The sequence below is a fragment of the Varanus komodoensis genome, unplaced genomic scaffold, assembly GCF_004798865.1.
Source record: "Varanus komodoensis strain SLA01 unplaced genomic scaffold, ASM479886v1 scaffold78, whole genome shotgun sequence".
In the NCBI taxonomy this organism is placed as follows: domain Eukaryota; kingdom Metazoa; phylum Chordata; class Lepidosauria; order Squamata; family Varanidae; genus Varanus; species Varanus komodoensis.
Window position 1 is genome coordinate 1,807,357 of NW_025336455.1, and position 23,369 is coordinate 1,830,725.

General features: G+C 54.6%; 1 protein-coding gene across 3 annotated transcripts in view; it reads left to right on the forward strand.

Annotated features, from left to right (window-relative positions):
* The window catches only part of LOC123035278 (protein EFR3 homolog A), a 36,657-nt gene that overhangs the window by 1,395 nt on the left and 11,893 nt on the right, over positions 1–23,369 (forward strand). For all 3 annotated transcript variants that reach the window (XM_044453273.1, XM_044453276.1, XM_044453275.1), the window contains exons 2-12: positions 5,521–5,571; positions 11,764–11,840; positions 12,902–13,029; positions 13,320–13,470; positions 15,925–16,046; positions 17,984–18,133; positions 18,310–18,447; positions 19,022–19,100; positions 20,549–20,684; positions 21,905–22,069; positions 22,654–22,768. In XM_044453273.1, coding sequence (XP_044309208.1) covers positions 5,562–5,571; positions 11,764–11,840; positions 12,902–13,029; positions 13,320–13,470; positions 15,925–16,046; positions 17,984–18,133; positions 18,310–18,447; positions 19,022–19,100; positions 20,549–20,684; positions 21,905–22,069; positions 22,654–22,768 — 1,271 coding nt within the window. In that variant the 5' untranslated portion in view covers positions 5,521–5,561. The remainder of the gene's footprint in view (positions 1–5,520; positions 5,572–11,763; positions 11,841–12,901; positions 13,030–13,319; positions 13,471–15,924; positions 16,047–17,983; positions 18,134–18,309; positions 18,448–19,021; positions 19,101–20,548; positions 20,685–21,904; positions 22,070–22,653; positions 22,769–23,369) is intronic.

A 23,369-nucleotide genomic window follows, 5' to 3' on the forward strand; every position in this document is an offset into this window, starting at 1 on the left:
GGGAGGGGAGCAATAGGGTTCCCAATATTTTTAAGGCAGAGGTGACAGACAGCTTTCCTCCGGAGGACGAGTGACTCTCTGAGCAAGGGGCGATGCTGATTGTATAATGAATCCTTGCCAGCTTATGAGGAGAAATGGGCTCTTTGCACAGACACCCACGCGAGCATTTCCCCCATAGAAGACTCCGTGAGAAATGTGTTTGAGGTCGGTACTTCAACTTAGCTGGCCACATGGATGGGTGGTTCTCACAAGTCCACTCTGTGGTGGCTAGAAATGTAATGCTTAAGGGTTTCAGATCCTTAACCCTTCAACAAGGTGATTGTCTGGGACTGAAAATCGCTTTCAGTCATGATTTTTTCCATGCACCACAACCAAAGGGGAAAGTGCCCTTCCGCTCGCAGGCATCATAATCGCAGCAAAGGCAAAGAGCCGTTTTGCAGCATGTGGAGTTTGGAGCGATGCTGTCTCGCGGTGTCCTTGCCTGCTGAATTCGGTGTCCTCCTGCTTCACTGAGGAATGGCGCATTTTGAGACTCTCCGTCAAGGCGGCCTGTCTGTCGGAACCTGCCATTTCTGCACAGGATAGGTACCTGCCAGAGCAACGGGAGAGCTTTGAGAGGCCGTGCAGATCCGGCAGCCTTTGCATGGAGCTCTGGGATCGTGTGAATTCCGCTGACAACCTTTCCAGTGGCATAGCAGGAAACTCATAATGGAATGTGGGTCGTTCATGGGGAAAGTGTGTACTGGACAGGGCGGATTTGTGAATGTGACTTTATTCTGGAAAGTAGCCTTTGCAAATTCCTAATCAGGCTTTTCAGAACTCAGTCCTCCAAAGAAGAGATTTTGTTCTCATGGCCTAAAGAACACATGCCTACCTTTTGGAAGATACCAGTGAAGCTTCTGTTGTGGAAAGGACACAATGATCCCAAAACAGCTTTGGCATCTTCGCTTCCCCTGTGATAAAGTAAAACTGGATGTTTTTCAAGGCTATCTTTGCTTTGGTTTTATTGTTTTGTTTTGCTTTTTACAGGCCTTTCATGGGTTATTTTAGCAACTTCAATTATGCATATTTTAAAGAGCCTTCTCTATCCATATACAGTTTGACAAATAACATACACTTAGGATTATACCAGCAATGTGTGGGCTGTTTTGAATGCCCTTTGGGTATAGTTGCTCCAGGCGTGGATGCCTAGCCAGGCAGTTTGGCAGGCCCCAGCCACGGGATGGAAAACTAAGCTGATGGCTCATACTGGTTCTCTGCGACGCACTTCCCTGGCTTCCGTTGCATTTCAGAGCATTGGCACTTAGAAAGAACTGTTCAGATGGGCTTTGGTGCAGCTCTCGGCACATTTGGACCGAGAAATATGCTGGGGGGGATATTCCCTGCGAGGGATGCCAGCTGGGTCTCCCCGGGAGTAGGTACGGCCTTTTTCTGTTGAAGTGTGCGTAGGATTGTGCCCTCAGTGCACTTTGGCTTGGATGCCGCCGTGCCCCCGAACCTGCCCGTTCGCCACAGTCCCTGTAAGAGTCCCCTCTGGAGTCTCGCACAGAGGCGCCAAGAGTTCCCCGGCCGAAGTGCCTGCCCGTCACGCTGCGTGAGTGCCGGCATCCTCCGCCCCTGCACCACATGGCGTGTGCCTTTCTCACATCCTTGTTCTTGTTTTGGAGCCCCGTAGCTGGATGGGCCGCCATCCTGGATACCTCCCGCCCTCCCGTAGCTTGCTTGTTCCTCTCTGAGTCGTCGTGAGGATAGAGTTGCAGCCCAGCTTGTGCTTCCCTGAATTCTTGGCAGGAAAGGAAAGGCAACAAAGCTGATAAATGCCATTGTGTTATTTGCAACACGACTTTGTGGAGGAGGTCTTTGTCTCAGTGGCTGACATTTAGATCTGCGATCTGCGTCATTTCTTGTCTGTTTGGGCTATACAAAATGTGGATTAACAGATCCCACTTTCCATTCTCCCTGTGGAATAAAATCCAGAATGAATATTTATCGAACTTTTATGTGGTACAATAACAGGGTTATGCAAATGCCTTTATTTGTAATCTCCATTAGAACAGCGATGTTTTTAAAAAGTGCTTTAACTTTTTAAAAGCCAGTGTGGTGTAGTGAGAGCCAGTGTGGTGTCGTGGTTAAGAGCATGGGACTGGGACTCAGGCGACCTGGGTTCGAGTCCTGCTCAGCCATGGAGCCAACTGGGTGACTTTGGGCCAGTCACAGACTCGCAGCCCAGCCTACCTCACAGGGTTGTTGTTGTGGGGATCAGATGGAGGAGGAGAATGATGTAAGCTGCCTTGAGCCCTTTGTAGGAAAAGGGCAGGCTATAAATCGAAAAATAAATAAATAAATAAATAACTCTGTTTTTAAGTTTTAGGTAGCAAAATAAGCCGCTGCTAATTTTCTTTAAGTAGGCACAGCATTCATGTTTTTGTCCTTTGTGACACTCAGTAGTCGTAAATCTCAGTCTGGAATGTGGTATGTTCAGACGTGAAGTTGCATCAGACAGAAAACAAAGGTGCACCCACAAAAGCTTATAAATCCAGGGAAGCCGTTACATAGTCCTCATCACAGCCCCCACACGCAGTTCCATTACCTCCCCATTCCTTCACCTTCCGTGTCGTTTTCCTGCAGTTGTGCAGAAAGCGCTCGTGCCGCTCGGCTGTTCATGGTGTGCTTGGGTTCATCCTTGAGCCCTCTGTGTTTAAAGAGGAGCGTTGAAGGGAATGGTGGTTAATTGTGAGCGATGCCGAGAATTCCTTGGCATGTGTCCTGCTTACGAAACTAAGCACACAATCCACCTTGAGGTTCTGTGCAAGCGTCACAGAAACATTTGGTGCTGCAGAAGGTGCTGCTGAGTAGTTTCTACTTGCTTCATTGGTGCTTGTGTGGGAAGATCTCCACGTGGATTGTGCCCTCTATGAAAGATTTAGGAAGCATTGCATAACTGTGTTTCATAGAATCGTAGAATAGCAGAGTTGGAAGGGGCCATGAAGGCCATATAGTCCAACCCCTGCTGTTGCAGGACACCAGTTTACACCACCCCACTCAGAGGGCTGCCCAGTCTCTCTCTGGATGCCTCCAGTGTGGGAGAGCCCCCCCCCCTCCGGGCAGCCGGTCCCACTGCCCCATTGCTCTGACAGGGAGGAAGCGTTTCCTGACGTCCAGCCTGAATCTGGGTTGTTGCAGCTTGAATTGCTTATTGCGTGTCCTGCACTCTGGCGTCAGCAAGAGGAGATCCTGACCTTCCTCTTTGGGACAGCCTTTGAGGTACTTATAGAGGGTTTCAGTAGAAATTCCTTTAGACACACAATGTTATTAATAAATGCAAGTAGTATCAACAGGTTTCATGTGTTGTGTGTGTGTGTGTGAAAATTCAGATTTCTAGAGCTCGGACAACGATGCCCTAAGCAAGGGCAGTTTCTTTGCTCGAACAGGACGAAGCCAAAGAGCATAAGATCCCTGTGGCGTCAGATCTAGGATCCATCTGGTTCTCTCAGCAGCCAGCCAGCTGCCTGTGCAAGGCCAGGGGACGGCTGCTACAGCATCCTCCTGCCCCTGTGCCCCAGCAACTGGGTGCCTGCGCAGGCTGCCTCTGGGGCCGGAGGTAGCGCGCTGCCAGCAGCCACGGACAGCCTCCTCCTCTTCCATGGATCTGCCCACTCTCCTCCGAGAGCAAGGCCACCACTCGGCCTTGCGGGCTCCTTAATTTACGGAGTGCCGCGTGAAGGGCTCCTTCCTTCCTTCCGCTGTGAATCTCCATCTGCATCAAGGGATGGCCTCTTTGGGTTTTGTATCACGAGGGAGGGAGAAAGATGTGTCTTTGTCTACTTTATCCGCATTGTGCACAAGTCCAGCTTTGTCCAAGCACAGGCTGGACGTGCACATGGCGGGCATGTTGTGAGCAGAGCCGGCTGGAGCCGGGGGTCAGGCTAGATGGCCCGGAGGCCCCTTCCGACTCGCGCTGCTTCTATGGTTCTGTGTTCCCTTGCCTGGGATGATGTATTAGTTGAGAATTGGAGCCACGTGTGGGCAGAGGACTGCCTTCTGTGGAACGACCTGAAGGCAGGCAGGAGCCAAGCCGGTTTGCTCGGGCAGTGCTTGGAAGGGAGGACAACCCGGGCAGCCAGGCAAAGCGCCGGCCCCCAGGAGAGAGTGCACGGCAGAGCCACTGCAGCTGCAGCGTGCCCCGAGCATCGCCTGTCCCCTGTTGCGCCGCGGGGCTCTCCTCAGGAGCTCCGGGTGCCCACGTCCTCCAGGCACTGGGACAGGGGCCCTTCCAGGAGCAATGTGCTCGGCCTCGCGGTGCTGTCCCTGAGCCGCTTGCCTCTGCGATTCTGTTCTGAGTCGTCACTGCAGGTTGTCCTGCTAATCGTAACTGAAGGACGGACGGGGCTGGTATTTCTCACTGGAAGCTCCCGGTGCATCTTACTTATGGGATTAGTGGGCCTTCTTGTGGGACCTTGGTCTCCTTCTAGCAATGGGAAAAGTGAGGGAGCTGTGCAGACACGGAGCCCCCCCCCCCCCCACCGCAGCCCGCTTCTGGCTAATGCTGCTGCAGTGGCAGGCCTCTCTCACCATCCTCATCCTCACGACTGCATTGCATTTTTTCTTCTCGTGAGGAAACCATGGCAGATTACATAGCTCTGTTTTGTCCTCGCAGCAGCCATCCTGCGGGGAAGCTTGGGCTTAGAAAGGCCCTTAGGAGGCGCTTCATGGCTAAGCAGGGACTGGAACCCGGACCTCTCAAACCACCGCGCCAGTTTCATTTTACAAATAAAACATCAGTAAGCAGAACAGTGTGGGAACGTGTGGAATTTGTTCCATCAGCAGTATCTTTTACTGCATTTCAGAGATTGCATCTTCTGCAAAAGTTTCATTTATCCTCTCCTCTCTTTCCCTTCATTTCCAAGAGTTTCTGGTGGCTTTACTGTTTCCTCGTGCCCAGTTATAAACTGAGGCCGTATTGCATGGAGGTCTTTTTTAGAGTTGACGTTACCGGTTGCCCTTTCGCTTTGGGGGCAGACGTATCCGTGCCGTCATGCGGGAGAGAAAGGGGGACTGTGGAGGTGCGGATCCCAGGCCCAGCGCCACCGTGGACCCACTGCAGCCTCGGACAGGTTGCTCTTGGCCTCCGTTAGTGAATAGCCTGGTTAGAAGATGGACAGCAGTTGGAAGCACCCAAGTTGCGTGAGGCACAAGCTACCTCAGAAAGCTGGGCTTTTGTGCAGGACGGGAGGCTCCCCGCCGTTCTCTCTCTAGATTTTAAATCAAGGCTGGCTCAGCAGTTAATTCTGCACCTTGCGAGCAAGCAGAGTGCCCTGTGGAGGTGCACCAGTGTGCAGCAGGCGAGTGTGGAAAGGTGCCATGGCCCACCGGTGAGCGGGGGCAGTGGCTGGATGGTGGATCTGGGCATGGGGGGCGCAGATCCTCAGCGGAATCCGGCTCTGCCGCCTCTGCGTCGACGGCGGGAGCGCCTGGGAGGGTCAGATGGCTTTGACATGGCAGCTTTCCTTTTTCTTGCAGCGTCACATCGTGAGAAGTAGAAGCCAAACAGCACAAGAACGATGCCTGGCAGTAAGTACCGCAGCCCGCTAATAACGTGTTTTTGGGAGCGTCAGATCTTGAATTCGAGAGCCAGTCCGTGGGAAGAAACCTCTTCTGGAAAATGGACCAGCGCATGGTGCATCGCCTCTCTGGAAATGCAGCCCTCCTCGCGGTGGCAGGCACCCTAGATATTCACCAGGAATCTGTAGAAAAACTGGGCTTTGAGGGCAGCTGCTATTGCAAAGACTTCCAGCAGTTCCAGAGTTGGGCCATGATCCGCTCCGCAGCCGCGTGGGGGAAGGTTTCTTTATTTACTTATTTAGAAGGCTTCTATGCCGCCCCATTCGCCGAAGCCTCGGGGCAGCTCACAAAAATAAATAAATAAGCACATTGTAAAGCAATATAATATAATTTGAGTCGACCTGGCCCGAAAAATAAAATAAATAATATTAACAATTAAAATAACATTTGAATAAAAAGGTCTTCACCTGGCGCCGAAAAACAAACAACGACGGCGCCAGGCGGACCTCTCTGAGGAGCTCTGCTCCCTGCGCAAGCTCAAGATGGGAGCGCTCTGGAATGTCATAATGCTGGGAGACAAAAAGCTAATGCTTATCATTCAAGTATGGCTAATCCATTTTGCGTAAAAGGCGTGGCATCATAGTGGGACGAGTCCAGAAGCGCTGATTTCGTCATTTGTGTACAAGCTTGGTAAAGGGTATGATCGCAGTGCAGTGGGGGCCACCATTCCAGACCAAGCAGGGTCCTTTTCTGTGACCTTTAGATTTAAACTTGTGTAGAAGTTGTGAATCCCTGTGCTGAGTCCCGATGAGGATCATCTTTGCTTTTGTATGTTACGTCTCGAATATAAGATCAGTTTCTTTCCTGAGTCACTTTTTTCCCAGGGTTAAAGACATGACTGAATGTCTGAGTTATCCAGGCATTCTCTGCCCCTGCCAGAAAAAACCTCTTTTTAAGAGAAAGGCCGTTACTTAAAGGGGGTGGCATCCTTTTTTAAAATGCCTTCTGTAAGTGAGCAGAGTGACTTTGAACCACCGAATTCACGGCTGGCTGAGCGGCCTCGCGTGTGAGAAGCCCCGTGAGAGCCCCGTGGGCCTTGCTTCTGCTGCCACACGCGTGGCGTCCTGCCCGTCCTTGGCCGTCCTCCCCAGGCATGCTTTCTCAGGGCGAATGGTGCATCCCTTTTCTTGAGTGCGGTGGTGAATTGGCAACTCCTGAAGGCGATGCTCTCAACAAAACAAACGCAACGCTGACACTAAATGCAAAGTGCGACCTAGGCCAGCGTTCCCCAACAGGGTGCCCGCAGACTACAGCCACCCCCCCCCCCTTGCTTGCTCGCTTGCTTGCTTGCTTGCTTGCGTGCTTGGCTGGGGTACTCTGGGAGTTGTAGGCAACGCATCTGGAGGACATTGTGTCGAGGAAGGCTGCGTGAAGGGAGCATTCATGCCTGTCGGACGGGCGGGGGCTGCGTGCGTGGAGGCATCGCAGGCAGCGTCTCCTCCGGTTTGTGTCTGCTCACACCCTTGGGGCATCTGTGGGGCTCTCTCGGAGCCCGTTCTGGAGGACGTCAGGCACGCAGGGGCCAGGGGAGAGATGACCTCCTCGGTGGTGGCCCCTTGTTGTGGAGGGGCTGGCCTGGTGGCTGCACTGTTAGCATTCTGGTGCCAGGCGAAGGCCTTTTGCCCAGGTGTGTTAGAGGCCAAATTCTGGGTTTCATGGCTGCTGGGTATTTTCCCTGAGCTGCCTGGCTCTGGCTTTTAGTCTTTGAAATATTAGCATTGTCTTTTATGTTTTGTAACTGTTTGTATGACAGTTTAGCATTTTAGTGCTGTTTAAAATCTGCCCACTGATCATTCAGTACATAATAAAATAGATAAATAAAAATGCTGTGCGTGCTTTTGCATGACCGAAAATTATGCCCCAAATGTGCTTTGAACGGAATCTTTAAAATGCACGTAATTGAGAAGCATTCTGTTTCGGTCGCTCAGTTCGGGAGTGGTGGTGGTCCCCAAAGCCTGGCGTCGCACACGCTCGTCTGTTGCTTGTCTGGATGCCACGCTGGCCGAGGGATTCTGGCGCTGCCCTCCGACACATCCGGAAGGCGTCTGGAAGTTTGGGCCAGAGTGCTTAAGGGCAGGATCCCAGGCGTATTTAGATGGGAAAGTGGGCAATCACTCCCAGCTAGCCTGATGAGCCAGCACAGCCGCCTGGGGAATGCAGAGTCGTAGAACTTTTTTCTGTTTACACGTGCATTTATTTATTTATTTATTTATTTATTTATTTTTCAATTTATATCCTGCCTTTTTCCTACAAAGGGCTCAAGGCAGCTTCCATAATTTCTCCTCCTCCATCTTATCCCCACAACAACAACCCTGTGAGGCAGGTTGGGCTGAGAGTCTGTGCCTGGCCCAAAGCCACCCAGTTGGCTCCATGGCTGAGTGGGGACTCGAACCCAGATCGTCCGAGTCCCATTCCCACGCTCTTCACCACTACACCACACTGGCTCTCACCACACTGTGCCCCCAAACTTTCTTCCTTTCTTTCTCTTTTTAAAACTGGCTGCTGCTGCTGCGGCGTTGGCGTTTGGCTGCCCAGTGTCAAAACTTGCTGTCGAGCCAGATGCAACATTTTCTGTCTCATCTGCCAGTAGCTTCGGGCTCTCCAGTAAAGTTGGTAGTTGGATCAGAAAAGATACCTTGGTTTGCTTGCATATACTCAGTGCAAAATTATGTTTGAGTTTTGTTTCTGCAAGAAAATTAAGCTCATCTGCTGCGGCTGGACCGTTGCCACTCTGGTCACCATCACCTTGTAAATCAGTTGCACCCCATCTTAGAACCCGCTTCTTCCTTGCTGAGAGTGGAGTTCAAAATACTGCACAACCAGCCTTCTTGTGAGATCAAAAACTCTCTCATGCCTCGTTCACAGCCATTCAAGAAACTTTGGTGGCCGAGTGAGAAACGCTTAACTTACCTCTCGGCGTTGTTGCGAGGATAAACTGGAGAGAGGATTGAGTACCTTGCGGGGGGAAAGCTAGATATAAATATGAACAAGTAAAAGCAGGCTGTAAATAGGAAGAAATGGCTGAAGAGAGATATTTTGCCACCGAACGAAAAGGAGCCCTGCGGCACATGAACGAGTGCCGTTTCTCTTGTGGCACAAGCTTCTGTGGGTTACAGTCTGCTGCGTCCGATGTGCGTTGCCCCCTGAGGTGATGGCGTGGGATGGTGGAGAAGTATTTCTGGACAGGCGCGCCCTCTGGGATCGCAGCCCGGGGGCCACGGCCCTGTCGCGGAGCTCCCCCTCTGTTGCCGCACGTCCCAGTTCCGGCCTCCCGCTTCTCCAGGTAGCTCCAGAAGGAGGCCCGCCAGAGCCCGGAGAGCCCCTGCCAGCCAGTGTTGGTGACGGGGGATAGCAGATGAACCCAGGCTCTGGCTCCAGGCAAGGACAGCTTCCTAACTTTGCAGGGATGCAAAGAGAACTAAAACAAAAAGGCATTTAAAACTGGGGCTGCTGAGGGACACTCTGCACAGTCCCCCGCAGGAAAGTCCCCTGTTGCCTGGTAGGAAAAGCTGAGCTGCAGAGCCGAAGGCGCCTCACCTTGACGAGAGACCCAGGAAGAGGGCTGGCATTTGTCTTCAAGCAATTCGGGGGAAATCTCTCAACGTGTTTGAGGGTTTTCCCTTAGTCTGCCATTATTTGACTGCAAAAGGAGTGCAGCATCTGTAAGTGTGGGCGGGGAGGGAGCGGGGAGAACAGCGTTGCTCATCTGGTTGTGCGTCTCATTAGCAAGTGGAGAGAGGAAGGTGCGCCTGCCTCAGATATCATGACCTAGGGCACCTGGGGCCAGCAGCCTCCTTTCTTTCCAAGACTCTGCATTGTTGATGGAATTGGATACGTGGCCTTCGTGTGCATTGGGTTTCTTGACCTGCGTGTGCAGGGCTACTCTGATAAGGGCTTCTTGCCTGCGCCTGGCTTAGGCATTGCTTACCTCCGGCTGGAAGGAGGCAGGGAATCGCTAGCTGAGGAGCTGTGAGGAAACAGGATGAAGGCATACGTGGCAGTTCCAGTAGCGGAGCAAGAAAAGCCCTACAACTACAACCCCGCCTGGGAGCCCGGGCCCTGCGGGTGCTTTGGTAGGAGAGCTCTCCTGCGCTTCCCCTCCTTTCCCTCCCGGTCGGGTGAGGCCGGTGCAGCTTTCTCCAGATAGCCTTGAGAGTCTCTCCTCTCCTCTCCTCTCCTCTCCTCTCCTCTCCTCAGTTCATGCAGTCCACATTGCTTTTAAAGATCCCACTGGATTGGTCCTCGTTTGAAGAGTCTGTTAGAAGAAGTCATGCATCGTAAATGAGTGCTCACTCCAGTTGCCTGCTCAGAATGTTCACACTGGAGGTGGGATTTCCAGCCTCTTCTTGCTTTTTCTTCCTCCTCCGTGGTTCCCCGGAGACGCGCTTTCCGTGTGCGTTTGTCTTCCTGCTACTTCCGTCAGGTCACCACGCGTGCCTGCTAAGACCTGCCTTGGCTGGGCATGTAGAACAGGTGGCTTCTGGCCATTATGGAGCTCCTCGCCGTCTGTTGCGTATTGTGCTGCAGTCTGGAAATGTGTTGCTCGCTTTGCTGAATTCAGACTGGAAGTGGAAATGGGAAGGAAGGAGACGTGCCTGCGTGGAAGGACAACGGTGAACATTTCCAGAGTCCCTATGGCTTTTCCAGACACCCTGAAGCTGTTTGTTCAGTATGGTCATTTGTGATGGTTTGCTAAGGGATTTCTATCACTAGTTTCCAATTTCTAAAGGTTAAATGGGTAAGGTGGTTGACTTAATTTAGAGTATTAAGACACCTACTCTTTTGGTAGCTAATCATGTCTACCATGTGCTGGACATGCCCATGGTGGGCATGTCGTGAGTGCAGCCGGCTGGAGCCGGGGGTCAGACTAGATGGCCCGAGAGACCCCTTCTGACTTGCTCTGTTTCTGTGTTTCTGTTCTGAGACCCCATCTCATTTGTTTACAGTTGAAATAAATAAACCTTGAATCAACTGTAGATGATTTCGTTCAGCCTTTGGCTCATCGTCCGCACATTTTCTTCCTGCTCCTCTTCCGGTATTATTGATATGTCTTCATTTTTGAGAATTAAGGAACCGTTCACAGTGACAGCATAAGGAGCCCTGTTTTTAAATTCAGTTCACTAGAGAGCAGAACAGTTTGGCTCAGCTGTCTAAATGTACTTTCAAATGTGGTTGCCATGCAACCATTTACTTATGTGATGCCACATTTTTCTGCTCATGAATAAGATTTTATTTATTTATTTATTGCCTTTATAGACTGTCCCATTATCAGTGTCTTCCCAGGTCTTTCACTGTGCATATTTTATTTATTCTTCGGTTACTGCCTTTCTTTACCACCGAATAGCTGACGCTTTCTGGGCAAAATAGTTAAAGCCATAAAATGCAGCGACACGACGCACTGTAAAACACCACTTTTAAAAGTTTGGAACTGCCCAAGCTGTTCCTAGGCATGATAAGGGGTGCGCCTGTGGAACATGCTCACCAAGGAGGTGCTCCTGGCACCATCTTTGTTCTTTTTTTTGGCACCAAGTGAAAACCATTTTAATTTTCCAGACATTTTGATACAGTCGGTAAGATTGGTTTTCATTGTACTTTTATTGCTGCTATGCTGTACATTAATTTTATTACAGTTGCTGTGGGTTGTCAATTTTTGTTGCATTGGTTTTATTGTTTACTGCTTATTTAAATAGGTCGTTTTTATATGTCATTTATTTATTTATTTAGGAGGCTTCTATGCCACCCCGTTCACCAAAATTTTAAATTTCGTAAAATACCCAGAGAGCGCAGGGGGCTACGGGGCAGTATATACGTGTAATAAGTAAATACGGGGTGCTGCTAAGCACGAAAAGCTGTACCTTGTGATCTGAAAGTGGCGTGTCTTCCGCTGGGGTTGTGATGGGAAATGGGGGCAGGAGGGCTTGCCGGGAGGCCCAGTCTCAGCGGTGCCTTGCTGTGGGCCCCGACACGAGCACCGGGTCCTTGTGTGGTTTTCCATCGCTGCGGCCAGAACTGATACCTTTGAGTTCACCATGTACTTGCAGCGCACCAGGGCGCGCATGTGGCAGAAGCTGCATGTGCTCCCGGTGGGGGTGCCTTTTGAGATAACGCCCCCGTGTCTTACGAGCGCCTTGGTTTTCACAGGAGTCTGCTGCTGCTGTGCTGCCCTGCGCCCTCGTTACAAGCGCCTGGTGGATAACATATTCCCCGAAGACCCCAGAGTAAGTGAGGATCTGCACCGTTTTAGCTCCACCTTCATAAGGGGGCTGGAGGCGACTTGGGCATCGTGAAATTCTGGCCGAGCCGCCCCCACTTGTGTGGGCATGCTTACAGCCACTTGCGTCATGCGACTTTCAGGCTTTCGGGGATGCTTAGTTGTGTCCTGTTGTTTAAATCTCATTCTGCAAATCTGGCCTCAATGGGCTCTTGTCCTGGAGAGCCACACTTCAAGCAGCAACTTCAACAGCTCAAGCTGCAGCCCAGAAAAACCAGCATGAGATTCCCAAAGCTTTTCTGGTCATATTCAGAAGGTCTTCCGAAGGACAGGAAAGAATCAGCCAAGGAAATCCAGACGGAGCCCCCCCCCCCCCCCAGCAGAGAAAGTAGCCTTTGATATTTTTCCCTGGGGGAATGCAAAGTCCCCCCCTCTAGTGCTTGGATTGCAGATGCTAATGATCCATAGAATGTACTGCAGAAGCATCAGGGCATCTGCCAGGCCAGGCTGTTTTACTAACTCTTTCTTGCATCTGAATATTAATATTTGTTATTGTTCAGATGCTGAATGCCTTCAGCTGTACCTTTTCGTACAGGAGTCTTCAGGCTGCTGTTTTCAAAATGTGAAAAATCCCAAGCGAGGCTGCCCTGTTTCCCTGCGGCAAAGACTTGCTTATTTTTTTAAAAAAGTGTGTCGAAGGTTTATTTCATTAATCGCCTTCATGCTGCACCTTAATTCTGAGGCGCTCCCGGCAGCTTGCAACACATTCAATAATTCAGTGCACGTGTTATTTCTCCCTCTTGTTGGACGCTCCCGTTTCCACACTCTGTGTGCCGGGTGGCCAGAGACCAAGCCTGGTCCGAGCAGCGCAAGAGAGGCCTGCCGCTGCAGCGGGCGGCTGCCAAGCCCCGGGCGCTTCTGGCCCGCCTGCCAGCCCCTTGGCTGAGGCAGCTCCGGCTGTCGCTGGAAAGCGGAGGAGGGAGGGCTTTTGGGACGGGCGCCGCCAGCCGCTCTGCAGACGCTCCCGCCGCAGCGGCACGGCAACACCGGGCCCTCTCGCCTGCGCAGGATGGCCTTGTCAAAGCCGACATGGAGAAGCTGACCTTCTACGCCGTCTCGGCCCCCGAGAAGCTCGACCGCATCGGTGCCTATTTGGCAGAGCGGCTCAGCAGGGATGTCGTCAGGCACCGCTGTGGGTAAGGCCGCGACGCCCCCTTCGCTTCCGCTCTTCCTTTTGGCCATGCCAGCCTTTGCCTCTCCCGGAAGGCTGTCTGCCTCCTCCCCTGCGGCAAATCGGAATTGCCCCGTAGGCTTGCTGGACGCTGCTCGCCAAGGGGACGTGGGTGGGGCCCTGCCCGTCTTGGGGAGCCGGGCTCCGTGGGGTGGAGTGCGACTGGCCAGCCGGAAGGAGCGCTGCGGGGCCGGCGCCCAAGCCTTCCCTCCCGAGGGGCCGGCATCTTCCCCCTCCGCTTTGACTGTCTCTCAGATACGTCTTCATCGCCATGGAAGCCCTGGACCAGCTCCTCATGGCTTGCCATTCACAGAGCATCAAGCCGTTTGTGGAGAGCTTCCTCCACATGGTGGCCAAGCTGCTGGAGTCTGGAGAGCCCCGGCTGCAGGTCCTGGGAACCAACTCGGTGAGTAGCCCTGCCTGGCTCCTCTGCGTAGCCTGGCGATTTTGGAAGAGCCGTGCAGAGCATCCAGATAGGAAGCCAGAGAGTTGGTCAGTATAAAAATGAATTGAGTCAGCAAAGAAAGAATTAAGGAGGGAGTTAATCGCAGAGCTCTGGGTGTCAAAGCACCCGGAAGCGTTGTCTGGCCCGAACCTGGCTAGCTTAGGGGTCCCGTGTGCATAATAGGGTCATGCCTGGGATGTTCAGGAATTAAGAGCAAGGAAGTGGCAGTGCAGCTCGACCGTTAACGTGGGGCCCAGAGGCAGTGGTGAGCCCCGGTCCATCAAGTGGTCTCCATCAAGACGCTTAGTCTTTCCACGCTGACAGAACACCTATCAGAGCTGCTGGAAAATCCCCGGAAAAAGCACAGGTGGCATAATTTTTTAAGAACTGCGTGTCTCCTCAGTGTGATTCAGGCCAGCCAAATTTTCTCACAAATGTTTCCTCCCCAGGCTGGCCCTGCAAAACTGACCGTGGTGGTCCTAGAAAGGAGGCTGTCGATGGGCAAACTAGCTTTAAGCACAGATTGGGGCGGAAGAAAGCCCGGGGCTGCTTCCAAAACGCCACAGCGCATTTTGGTCCTGCCCCTTGAAATGCATCCTCCGTCACGGGTGAAAACCTTAGAAGCCTTCAGACCCTGCTCCGAGGCCCCCTCTGCGTGGCTGGCCAGTGCTGCAGTTTTCTCGTGTCGCCACGGGGGCTGAGGGTTCTCCTGTCTCTTCAGCAGACCTGTGCAAGCCTTTAAATGGCCTTTATTAGTTGGCCTTTATTTGCTAAGTGGAAGATGCAGTCCTCCTTCATCCTGGCAGCTGCATTAGTGATGAGCTCTGAGAGAGCTTTGTCCTTCTGCGGCCTGGCCGTCACCCTACCTGCTGTGATACAGTTTCACAGTAACAGGACCCGGGCGCCGGCCGCTGAAGGGCCGCAGCCTCCTGCAGGGAGACTCGGAGCAGCCAGAAGGCAGAGGAGTGCTTGAGAGTCAGGCTTGGTGTGACGCTGGAACCAAGTGGTCGGGTGGTCTGAGAATAAAGCCTGGGAAGCCAGGCTGGTCCGTGCTCCGGGTCTCCCATGGGCTACCTACTTTGCATGGGTTTAAAATATGTATATTCTGCCTTTTCATTTCAAAGATATTTATGGCCTAATACAAGTTTGCTTAAAATCCAATAAAACAAACATACCCAATCTAAATTATGTGAAGTACTGGTTCCCCTTTACTCAGCACTGGCCTCACCTGGAGTCTCGTGTCCTGTTCTGGTCACTGCACTTCAAGAAAGACACAGACAAGCTGGGAGGGCAACCAGGATGATCCGGGGACTGGGACAAAGCCCCGTGAGGAGAGGCAGAAAGGACCGGGCATGTCTGGCCTCCAGAAGGGCAGACTGAGGGAGATAGGGTAGCACTCTGTGAGTGCTTGAAAGGGTGTGACAGAGCAGAAGGCCAGGCTCTCTTCTCGATCGTCCCGGAGTGCAGGACACGGAATCACGGGCTTGAGTGACCCGAGGCCGGATTCTGGCTGGACGTCAGGAGGAACCTCCTGGTCCGTGAGAACTGTGTGACCCAGGGAGGCGGTGGCTCTTCCGCACTGGGGGCATTCCAGATGCAGCTGGGCAGCTTCACTGGGAGTCCTGCACTGAGGAAGGGGCGATGGGGGACTGGACCTTCTGCCTCTTCCAACTCTGTGATGCTGTGAGTCTAATCCGTGTAACCACAGAGCAAAGGATGTGCAGTGCAGACAGTGACAGAGCGGTGAAAAAGGCAGAGCCGCTGCGCTTGGAAGCCCAGGCCTGTGGAGCTGACACCCCTTGCAGGGCAGGTGTTCCGCAGTGGGGGGCCGCCCCAGGTCAGGCCCCCGCTTCTGGGCACCGCTCGTCCCGGGGTCTCTGAGGGTGATCTTGCTGGCAAGGTGTGTTTCCCCACTGCCACAGCTGCATTTCAGCAGCTAAGCAGCTTTCCCAGGATTCCCGAGAGGTAGATCTTGCTAAAAACACCACTTGTGTATTTGCCATTTCCGGAATAGTTCCCGGTGGTTTGTCTCGAAGTGGCAGGAACACCAGACCTGGCCGCATGGAGGCCGCTGGAAGAAAGGTTTGAGGCAGGGGAAAGGTGCGGCAGCCTTTGGAGAAAAGCCTGGCCTGGCTTTTGCCGCAGTTTCCGTTTGTGCATTCAGGAACAAGCCGGCGCTTGGGCTCCTCCGCCAGAGGAAGAGGGTAGCAGCGCAGGGATGCTTGGCTGCGAAGCGAGCGGGGCAGCAGGCGGCCCTTCCCGGGTTCCCGCCTCCCCTTCCGCCAAGCTGTGGGAAGCAGATGGCACATGCTTTGGAAGGCTGGCAGCTGGGGGGGCCCTGGGCGCTAAGCCTTTGGGCGCGATCTCAAGTCGAAGCTGCCCCTCACCGCGCCGCCCCCTCCGTCCCCCACGCAGTTTGTCAAGTTCGCCAACATCGAAGAGGACACGCCGTCCTATCACCGGCGCTACGACTTCTTCGTGTCTCGCTTCAGTGCCATGTGCCATTCCTGCCACAGCGACCCGGAAATCCGGAACGAGTGAGTAGCAGCGGATGGGGGGGGGGGGCGTCCTGGGAGGGGCTGCCTGCCTGCGGGGGCCTGCGCAGAGTCATCCCCGCCCGCTGCTGCTGCGGCTCGCACGGGGTCATGGCTGCAGAGGCTGCCATGCGACTGGATTGGGGGAGTCCACAAGGCCGGCCGGCCTGTGTTGGTCCTTCGAGAGGCCCGAGGGAGGAGCTCGCTTCCCCTGAGCTTGTGCAGCGTTGCCTGCCCGGCCCACCGGAAGCCATTCCTGCTCGCCAGAGGCTGCCTGGCAGGCGCCTCGCTGCGAACTGAGCCCAGCTCTCCTCTAGCAGGTCAGCTCTGCAGCTTCACTGCTTCTGCAAACCGTGGCGCCATTTGTGGCAAGCTGCTTCTGAAAAACCGACCACTTAGCAGGGTTATCAGAACATTGAGCATTACAGGCAGTCCCCGAGTCTCAAACACCCGAGTAATGAACAGCTTGTCCTTATGAGCAAACTGCCATGCAACCCATTAATTTTTTAAAAATACTGCAGAAAATCATCACTATAGAGACAGACGTGAAAGGGGGGAGAGGGAGCCCCTCCAAAGCGTGCCTTTCTGCCCCACCCATCAGGAGAGGGGAATCCCTCCGGCACTTCCCTGGTGCACAGAGGTGGCCCTGGTGGGCTCAGATGGGGTATTTGTGGTTTTCCCACTTTCACAGGGGCACTGCGCCTGCCACCCGGCAGATGTGGAGGGCTGGCTGCACGTGACCCGATTTACGTGCAACTCTGATTGAAGGCGCATTTCCGTTTTCGTAATCCGGGGACTGCCTGCCTGTGTTGCAACCTTTCTGCTTCTTCACCAGCCGTGGGGCCCGTTTTTTGCTTGGCGCTCTGGTGTGTGCGCGTGCGTGTGTGTGTCCATGTCTTTTGAGAGGACGCACAGTCCCTTCATAGCTGTGCCACAAATTGTCTCAGCGCTGGGGACTACGCCATCGTCACACCTGCAGAGGGGGACGGGGAGCTCAGGCCCGGGGGCCTCTCGCCAGTCACTCAAGTGGGTGTCGGAACGGGAGGCCCCAGGCTGAGCTGATCAGCTGTGGGCAGCTGGGAGGCGTGGGAAACAGCGCACCTCCTGACCACCGGCCTTTGCCATGGGGCACTTCCGGGGCTGCATTTGTGGGAGAGGCCGACCCTGTTGCGTTTTCCGTGGGAAAGCAACGGGAGGAGGGCTCCCCTTCTGCTCTGGCCACTCCAGGGGCTGGCGGTCTTTGCGCATTGCTCTCTCCCCGAGCACCCTCCCGCTGACGGTGCGGTAAGCGGCCCACGGTGCTCCGAGGAGGGAGCAGCCATAGTACAGACTCGGCGCCGGCCTTTCCGCAGCCATTCCAGGAGGCACGTGGCGTTCAGTCAAGGCGTTTCAGATTGCAGAGCAGGGTCAAGGAGAGCTGTGGCGCCACGGACGGTGCACACAGAACAGAGCCCGAAAGCGAGCGCACTGTGCTCTTGCCCTTGAGAGCAGACCAGCTCTGTGGAGCGCGGCTTGGCTGGGGGCCCACAAGCTCAGCATCTTCTCCCCACACAGCTTAAAGGCAGGGCTGATTTTAAAGAGAAGGTAAGGCGGTGGTTCCGGTGCCTGATCATCCGTTAGGACTCTAAATAAACAGAATGGCCCACGAGAAGCATGGCAGGAGGAACCGGGCATGTTTGCGTCGCAGCGGGAGCCCGTGCCGGTCGAGGAGCCGCGTCAGAGGCCCCAGAGCAAAACTGGGCCGGCTCCGGTTCATAGGCCGCCTGGGCCGTCCCCGTGCGGCGTCCGTCAACACGGGCCAGTCTGTGCCTGGGCAGAAGCATTTGCTCCAAAGCCGCAGCTGCTGGCTCGCTAGGCCCACGGCCCTTCGGCCAGGCATGCCTCGAACCGAGTTCCTTTGCTTCTTCGTGCCGTGGAAATGTCTCCGCCTTTTCTGCCAGGATCCGTATTGCTGGAATCCGGGGCATCCAGGGAGTGGTCCGCAAAACGGTGAACGACGAGCTCCAGGCGACCATCTGGGAGCCTCAGCACATGGACAAGATTGTCCCCTCGCTGCTTTTTAACATGCAGAAGCTGGAAGAAGTGGACAGGTACGTCTGTCTCGGGGCCCCGCCCCGCCTGCCTCTGGCCACCATCTCCCGCCATGGCGGCAGCACGCTGACTGGGCCTCTTCTTGGGCAGCCCGGGCGCAGTGGAAGCCCTCGGCTTCTTGGGATCTCTGGGGTGGAAGCCCGGGTGCCGTATCCGACTGTGTGCTTTGTTCTAGCCGCATCGGCCCACCCTCCTCTCCAACGGGAGGCGACAAGGAGGAGAATCCGGCCGTGCTGGCTGAGAACTGCTTCCGAGAACTGCTGGGCCGTGCCACCTATGGGAACATGAATAATGCGGTCAGGCCAGTCTTCGCGTAAGTCGGAAGCCTCCAAAATGCTCTGGATTTTTCCAGGAGCTGGGATTAAGCTTCGTCCAGGTGGCAAAGCTCTGCTAGGGCTGAGCGTTGGTCTCTGACCTGCTGCATTTCTCTGCGTGTTGCTGCCCTTCCTCGGCAGCCATCCCTGTGTGTGTGCCGGAGGCGAGCCCTGCGGAGGGTTCTCTCTAGCCAGAGCGTCGGAGCAGCGCCGCACGGGGTAGAGCACTGACTTGGACGGCGGTTGCTGTTCAGACGTGGCCTTGAACAAGTTGCTTCGCCTGCCTTAGTGTCCAGAGAAAATGGTGCCCTTTGGAGTGGAGCGCAAATGTAGCCGCTTTGCACGCAGAATTGTCTCCTGGTTTCCGCTGAGCAGGGAGGGAAACGGCCTTCCAAGCTGGCCCTCTCTGTGCCGTCATGGGCCGCGTTCCCACACCCACCAGGGCTTGTTGAGAAATTAAGACAAGCCGGCAAAGGCACGGCCCATCAGCCTCCCTGGTGTCATTTTTGTAAAACGCTGAACTGATGGCAGGTGCATCATAAATAATAAAATAATAATTGCTTGTTTTAACAGACATTTAGACCATCACAAGCTGTGGGATCCCAATGAATTTGCTGTCCACTGCTTTAAAATCATTATGTACTCGATACAGGCAAGTGCTCTTTGTTCTTGTTTCATAATTAAACAAAAATGTTTCAGCCTATTAAGATGAAGGAAAAAGTAAGGCCGGAATCAGCCCCTTTAGATTTGTTACATCAGGTTTGCAACGTCAGAGGAAAATGAGACACCCTTGTTAAATACTGGACTCTGCGGAGCATTATTTCAACAGCTTCAGCATCTAGGAAGACTTCAGCTACCAATTAGCTTCTATTGGTGATTAATACTTTTCAGAATGAGGCCCAGTTCAGAATGAGGCCCAGTTCACACATCACAGCTACTCTGTTTGAAAAAACCTGTAATCAGATCACAAAATGCTTTCCACAGACCAGAAATGGCGCTTCGGCTGAGAGCATGTGGGCTTGGCACTGTCCAGATGCTCGCATCATCTTGCCTCCTGCGAGCTAGACTCCCAGGCGTTCAGTGGCATAAGGAAGATCCCCTTGCTCCTTATTCTAAATTGTGCGTTTTTAAGAATTCCTGGTTCAGATTTCACTGTTTTCTAGCTATAACAGAGAGGGATGCAGGTGGCGCAGTGGCTTAAACTGCTGTGCTGCTGGGCTGGTGGATCGAAAGGTCGCCGGTTCGAATCTGCACAATGGGGTGAGTTCCCGTTGCTCCGTCCCAGCTCCTGCTGACCTTGCAGTTCAAAAGCATTCAAATGCAAGTAAATAAAAAGGTACCACTTTGGTGGGCAGGTAACAGTGTTCCGTGCACCTTGGTGTTTAGTCATGCCGGCCACATGACCAGGGAGACTGTCTGCGGACAAACGCCGGCTCCCTCGGCCAGGAAACAGAGAGGAGCACCGCCCCCTAGAGTCAGGCATGACAGGACTTCACGTCAAGGGGAAACCTTTACCTTTAACCTTTAGCTATAACAGAAATACACTTCTTAATTTGTTGCCAACCATTAACATAAGCAGAACTTTAAGTCCACTTTTGACATCGACTGATGGATTGACCTTCCAAATATACTTTATATGCAAATAGCTTTGTCTGTTTTCTCAATGTATGTAAAAACTAACAACCCCTCTCTGCTGTTTTGTTTACTGACTGATAACGGATCCTGTGGCTCAACACAGCTTCTTAACCTAGTATTTTCTGCTCTTTTAAATCGTTCCTGCGATTTTTCTGCAACAGTGCTTTTTCTGCACTGCCAGCCCCCCTGCCTGTTTCTTCGGTCTCCCTTTCATGGTATTCCTTCTGCGAACCGAACCAAACCGAACCTCCTCCCTCACCTGGATCACACGCCTCTTGCCTCACTTGGAGAACCTGTGAGCAGGACAAGGAGAGGCTTTCTGTGTAGCACCGACCGGGCGTGCGAGGACCATGCCGAGCTCACACTGGGCGCTGTCGGCCTTGGGTGGGGGCGGCCAGCTGCGGAGCGGCCGCTGTGGTTCTGGGGCGTGTGAACCCAGCCGCGTCACTTCCTTCCCCCTCCCAGGCGCAGTATTCTCACCATGTAATTCAGGAGATCCTGGGGCACCTGGACAGCTGCAAGCGAGATTCCCCCCGAGTGCGCGCAGGGATCATCCAGGTGCTCTTGGAGGCGGTGGCCATCGCGGCAAAGGGGTCCATCGGTGAGTGTGGCGGCGTGGGCCCGTCTCGAAATGGGGGGGCTGGAAAGGGCGCTTTCTGCCCCATGGCCTGGGGCCACTGCTCCTTGGAAGCACGCGGGTTGGAGGGAGGAGTAGCCAGCGCATCCCACCATTCGCAGTGGTTGGAAGCTTTCTGTTGCAGACTGAGCCGTCCCCACACAGGCCCTTGACAGACGTGTGCCAGCGGAGCCGATGCTCAGCCCGGATGTGTGTAGCGGCTCCTTTAACATTCAGGTGCTACTGAACATGATATTAGAGCAACCCCAGTGCCTCTCCTCACTGGAATCTCCCCAGACCCCACCATCTATGCCTGAGGCCTTCCTCTAAAGGGAGGCTCGGGGTGCCGGCCAGGGCAGGGTCCCTCCCGGCGGTGGCCCCCAATTCTAGGATGATCCCTCCACCAAAGTCTGCCAGGGGCCCATCCTGTGCTCTTTTTGGCACCAGATTAACACTACTCCCCAAACCCTGCCATTTCATGGCATATGATGGGACCTGCCGGTTGTTTAAATGGGTGCAGTTTTCACATACATGTTTTCAACTTGTTTAAACCAGCCTTCTCCAACTTGATGGCCTTCAGAGGCGTGCGGACCGCAACTCCCAGAATTCCCCTTCAGCAGGGCCGTTGATGGGGAATTCCGCAGTCCAAGTGTGTCTGGAAGGCACAAGGTTGGGGAAGGCTGGTTTAAAGTGTTTGAGCTGGTATATAGTGAAATGCTATGGGATGTTGTATCTATATTGTTACTGTATTGGGGCTGTATGTTTTATGACTTTCTGGCTGCCGCGCTCTCTCTCTCTCTCTCCCTCTCTCTCTCACGCGCGCTCTCTCTCTTTCTCTCTGTGTGTATTTGGAGCAAGGTGTGTGAGCTGCACACTAAAAGAGAGTTCGATCCGTTAGCGAGGAGGTGTTGCGAATGTGTCAAGGCCGACCTGCGGTCTTGGAACCTTTGTGACAGAGACAGCATGTGCTGGAAAATGCTTGTGCTCCTCGCCAATCGCGGCGGCCCGGGCAGCGAGGTGGGGAGGCGCCATGCGCAGTCTGACCCCGGCCACCCTCTTTAGCGTGTGTGCCAAGGTGGCCGCAGGCAGGATTTCCGGCTCCGGCGGCAGCCCGCTTGCCCCTCCGTCCTGGCTCCTGGTTTCCGTGCCGCACGGGCGGTGGGAAAGGTGGGTTGTCTCGCAAACGGGCGCCGCTTGTCGCGCAGGCCCAACCGTCCTGGAGGTGTTCAACACGCTGCTGAAGCACCTGAGTCTGAGCGTGGATCTCGAGCTGGGCAGCAGGCGCGGCTCGGCGGGCAGCACCAGCCTCAGCATCCGCTCGAAGGACAGCGACGAGAAGATCGTCCAGAACGCCATCATTCAGACGATCGGTGAGGCTCCGTCCGCGCGGGCGTGCTAGAAGGGGCGACCCCTTGTCGGTGGGTGATGCCCGCATTGTCACCTTGCTGTGGCAAAGGGCGTGAGACGCCCCTCGTGCTCCCCTTCCGTTTCGTCCCCACAACAGCCCTGTGTGGGGAGCTAGGCAGAGAAGTCCTCCCCGGCCCGGGGCACCGAGGAAGCTCCAGGACGAGGGGGACGTTGACCGGGCCTCCCCAGTCCACGCCCCCCCACAGGGCGCTGGCTGTGTTGGCTCACAGATTCCGTGCGAACCAGGAGACACTGGTTTAATTGCAGCCCACGAGGATGACGTGTGGGGGATGGGGGAGCGGGGGGATGGCAGCCGGGGCTCCTTGCCAGCTACGTGGATCGTGGCGCATGAAGCGTGGGGGCTCGTCTGAGCGGGGAAAGTGACTCAGGCTCGTTGGCACAAAGCAGCTGGTCTTTCGGAAGATGAGGGAGGGAGACGAGCCGGCAAGATGGGCCCAGCTCCGTCAGAGCTCCGAGGCCTTTCTGCGTGGCGAGCGGTGGGGCAGCAGGTGGTTCCCTGTTCCTCCCATTCCTTTCTGTCCTGCAGGTTTCTTTGGGAGCAACCTTCCGGATTACCAGCGGTCCGAGATTATGATGTTTGTCATGGGGAAAGTCCCCGTGTTTGGGATGTCGACCCAGACCCTGGACACCAGCCAGCTCGGGTGCCTGCCTTTCCCCCTGTCCCTTTTCTTCTTCCAGGACGTTCAGAGAGCTGCTGGGACACTGCTTACGCATAAGCCATGCTTCCCTTGGCGTTTTAAAGGGTTGTGTGAGCCCCAAAAGACAGGCCTCTGTCCCGAGGAACTCCCAGTGCACTGTTTGGACTGTGGGGGGAGAGGAGGGGCACGTGTGTGGGGTGCTGCTCAGTTCAGGAGGAGCAGGATCACGGAGTTAGCATAAGACGAGCATCAGGCTGGGCATCAGGAAGAGCTTCCTCACTGTCAGCGCGATGCGACAGCGGGACCAGCTGCCCCGGGGGGGGGGGGGGGCTCTCCCACGCTGGAGGCATCCAGAAAGAGGCTGGGCAGCCCCCTGAGCGGGGTGGTGTGACGTGGTGCCCTGCACCAGCAGGGGCTGGGCCTGAGGGCCTTCATGGCCCCTGCCAGCTCTGCTGTTCTGTGAAGCCCTGCAGGGTCAGGCCGGAGACCACCTTGTCCCGCACCAGGTGCACACGGTGGCAGAGCAGCTGCTCCCAGGACCCTTCAAGCAGGTTGCGTGCAAGCGCTGGGCCTCCCGCGCCCCTCGGTAACCTGTGTGTGCAGG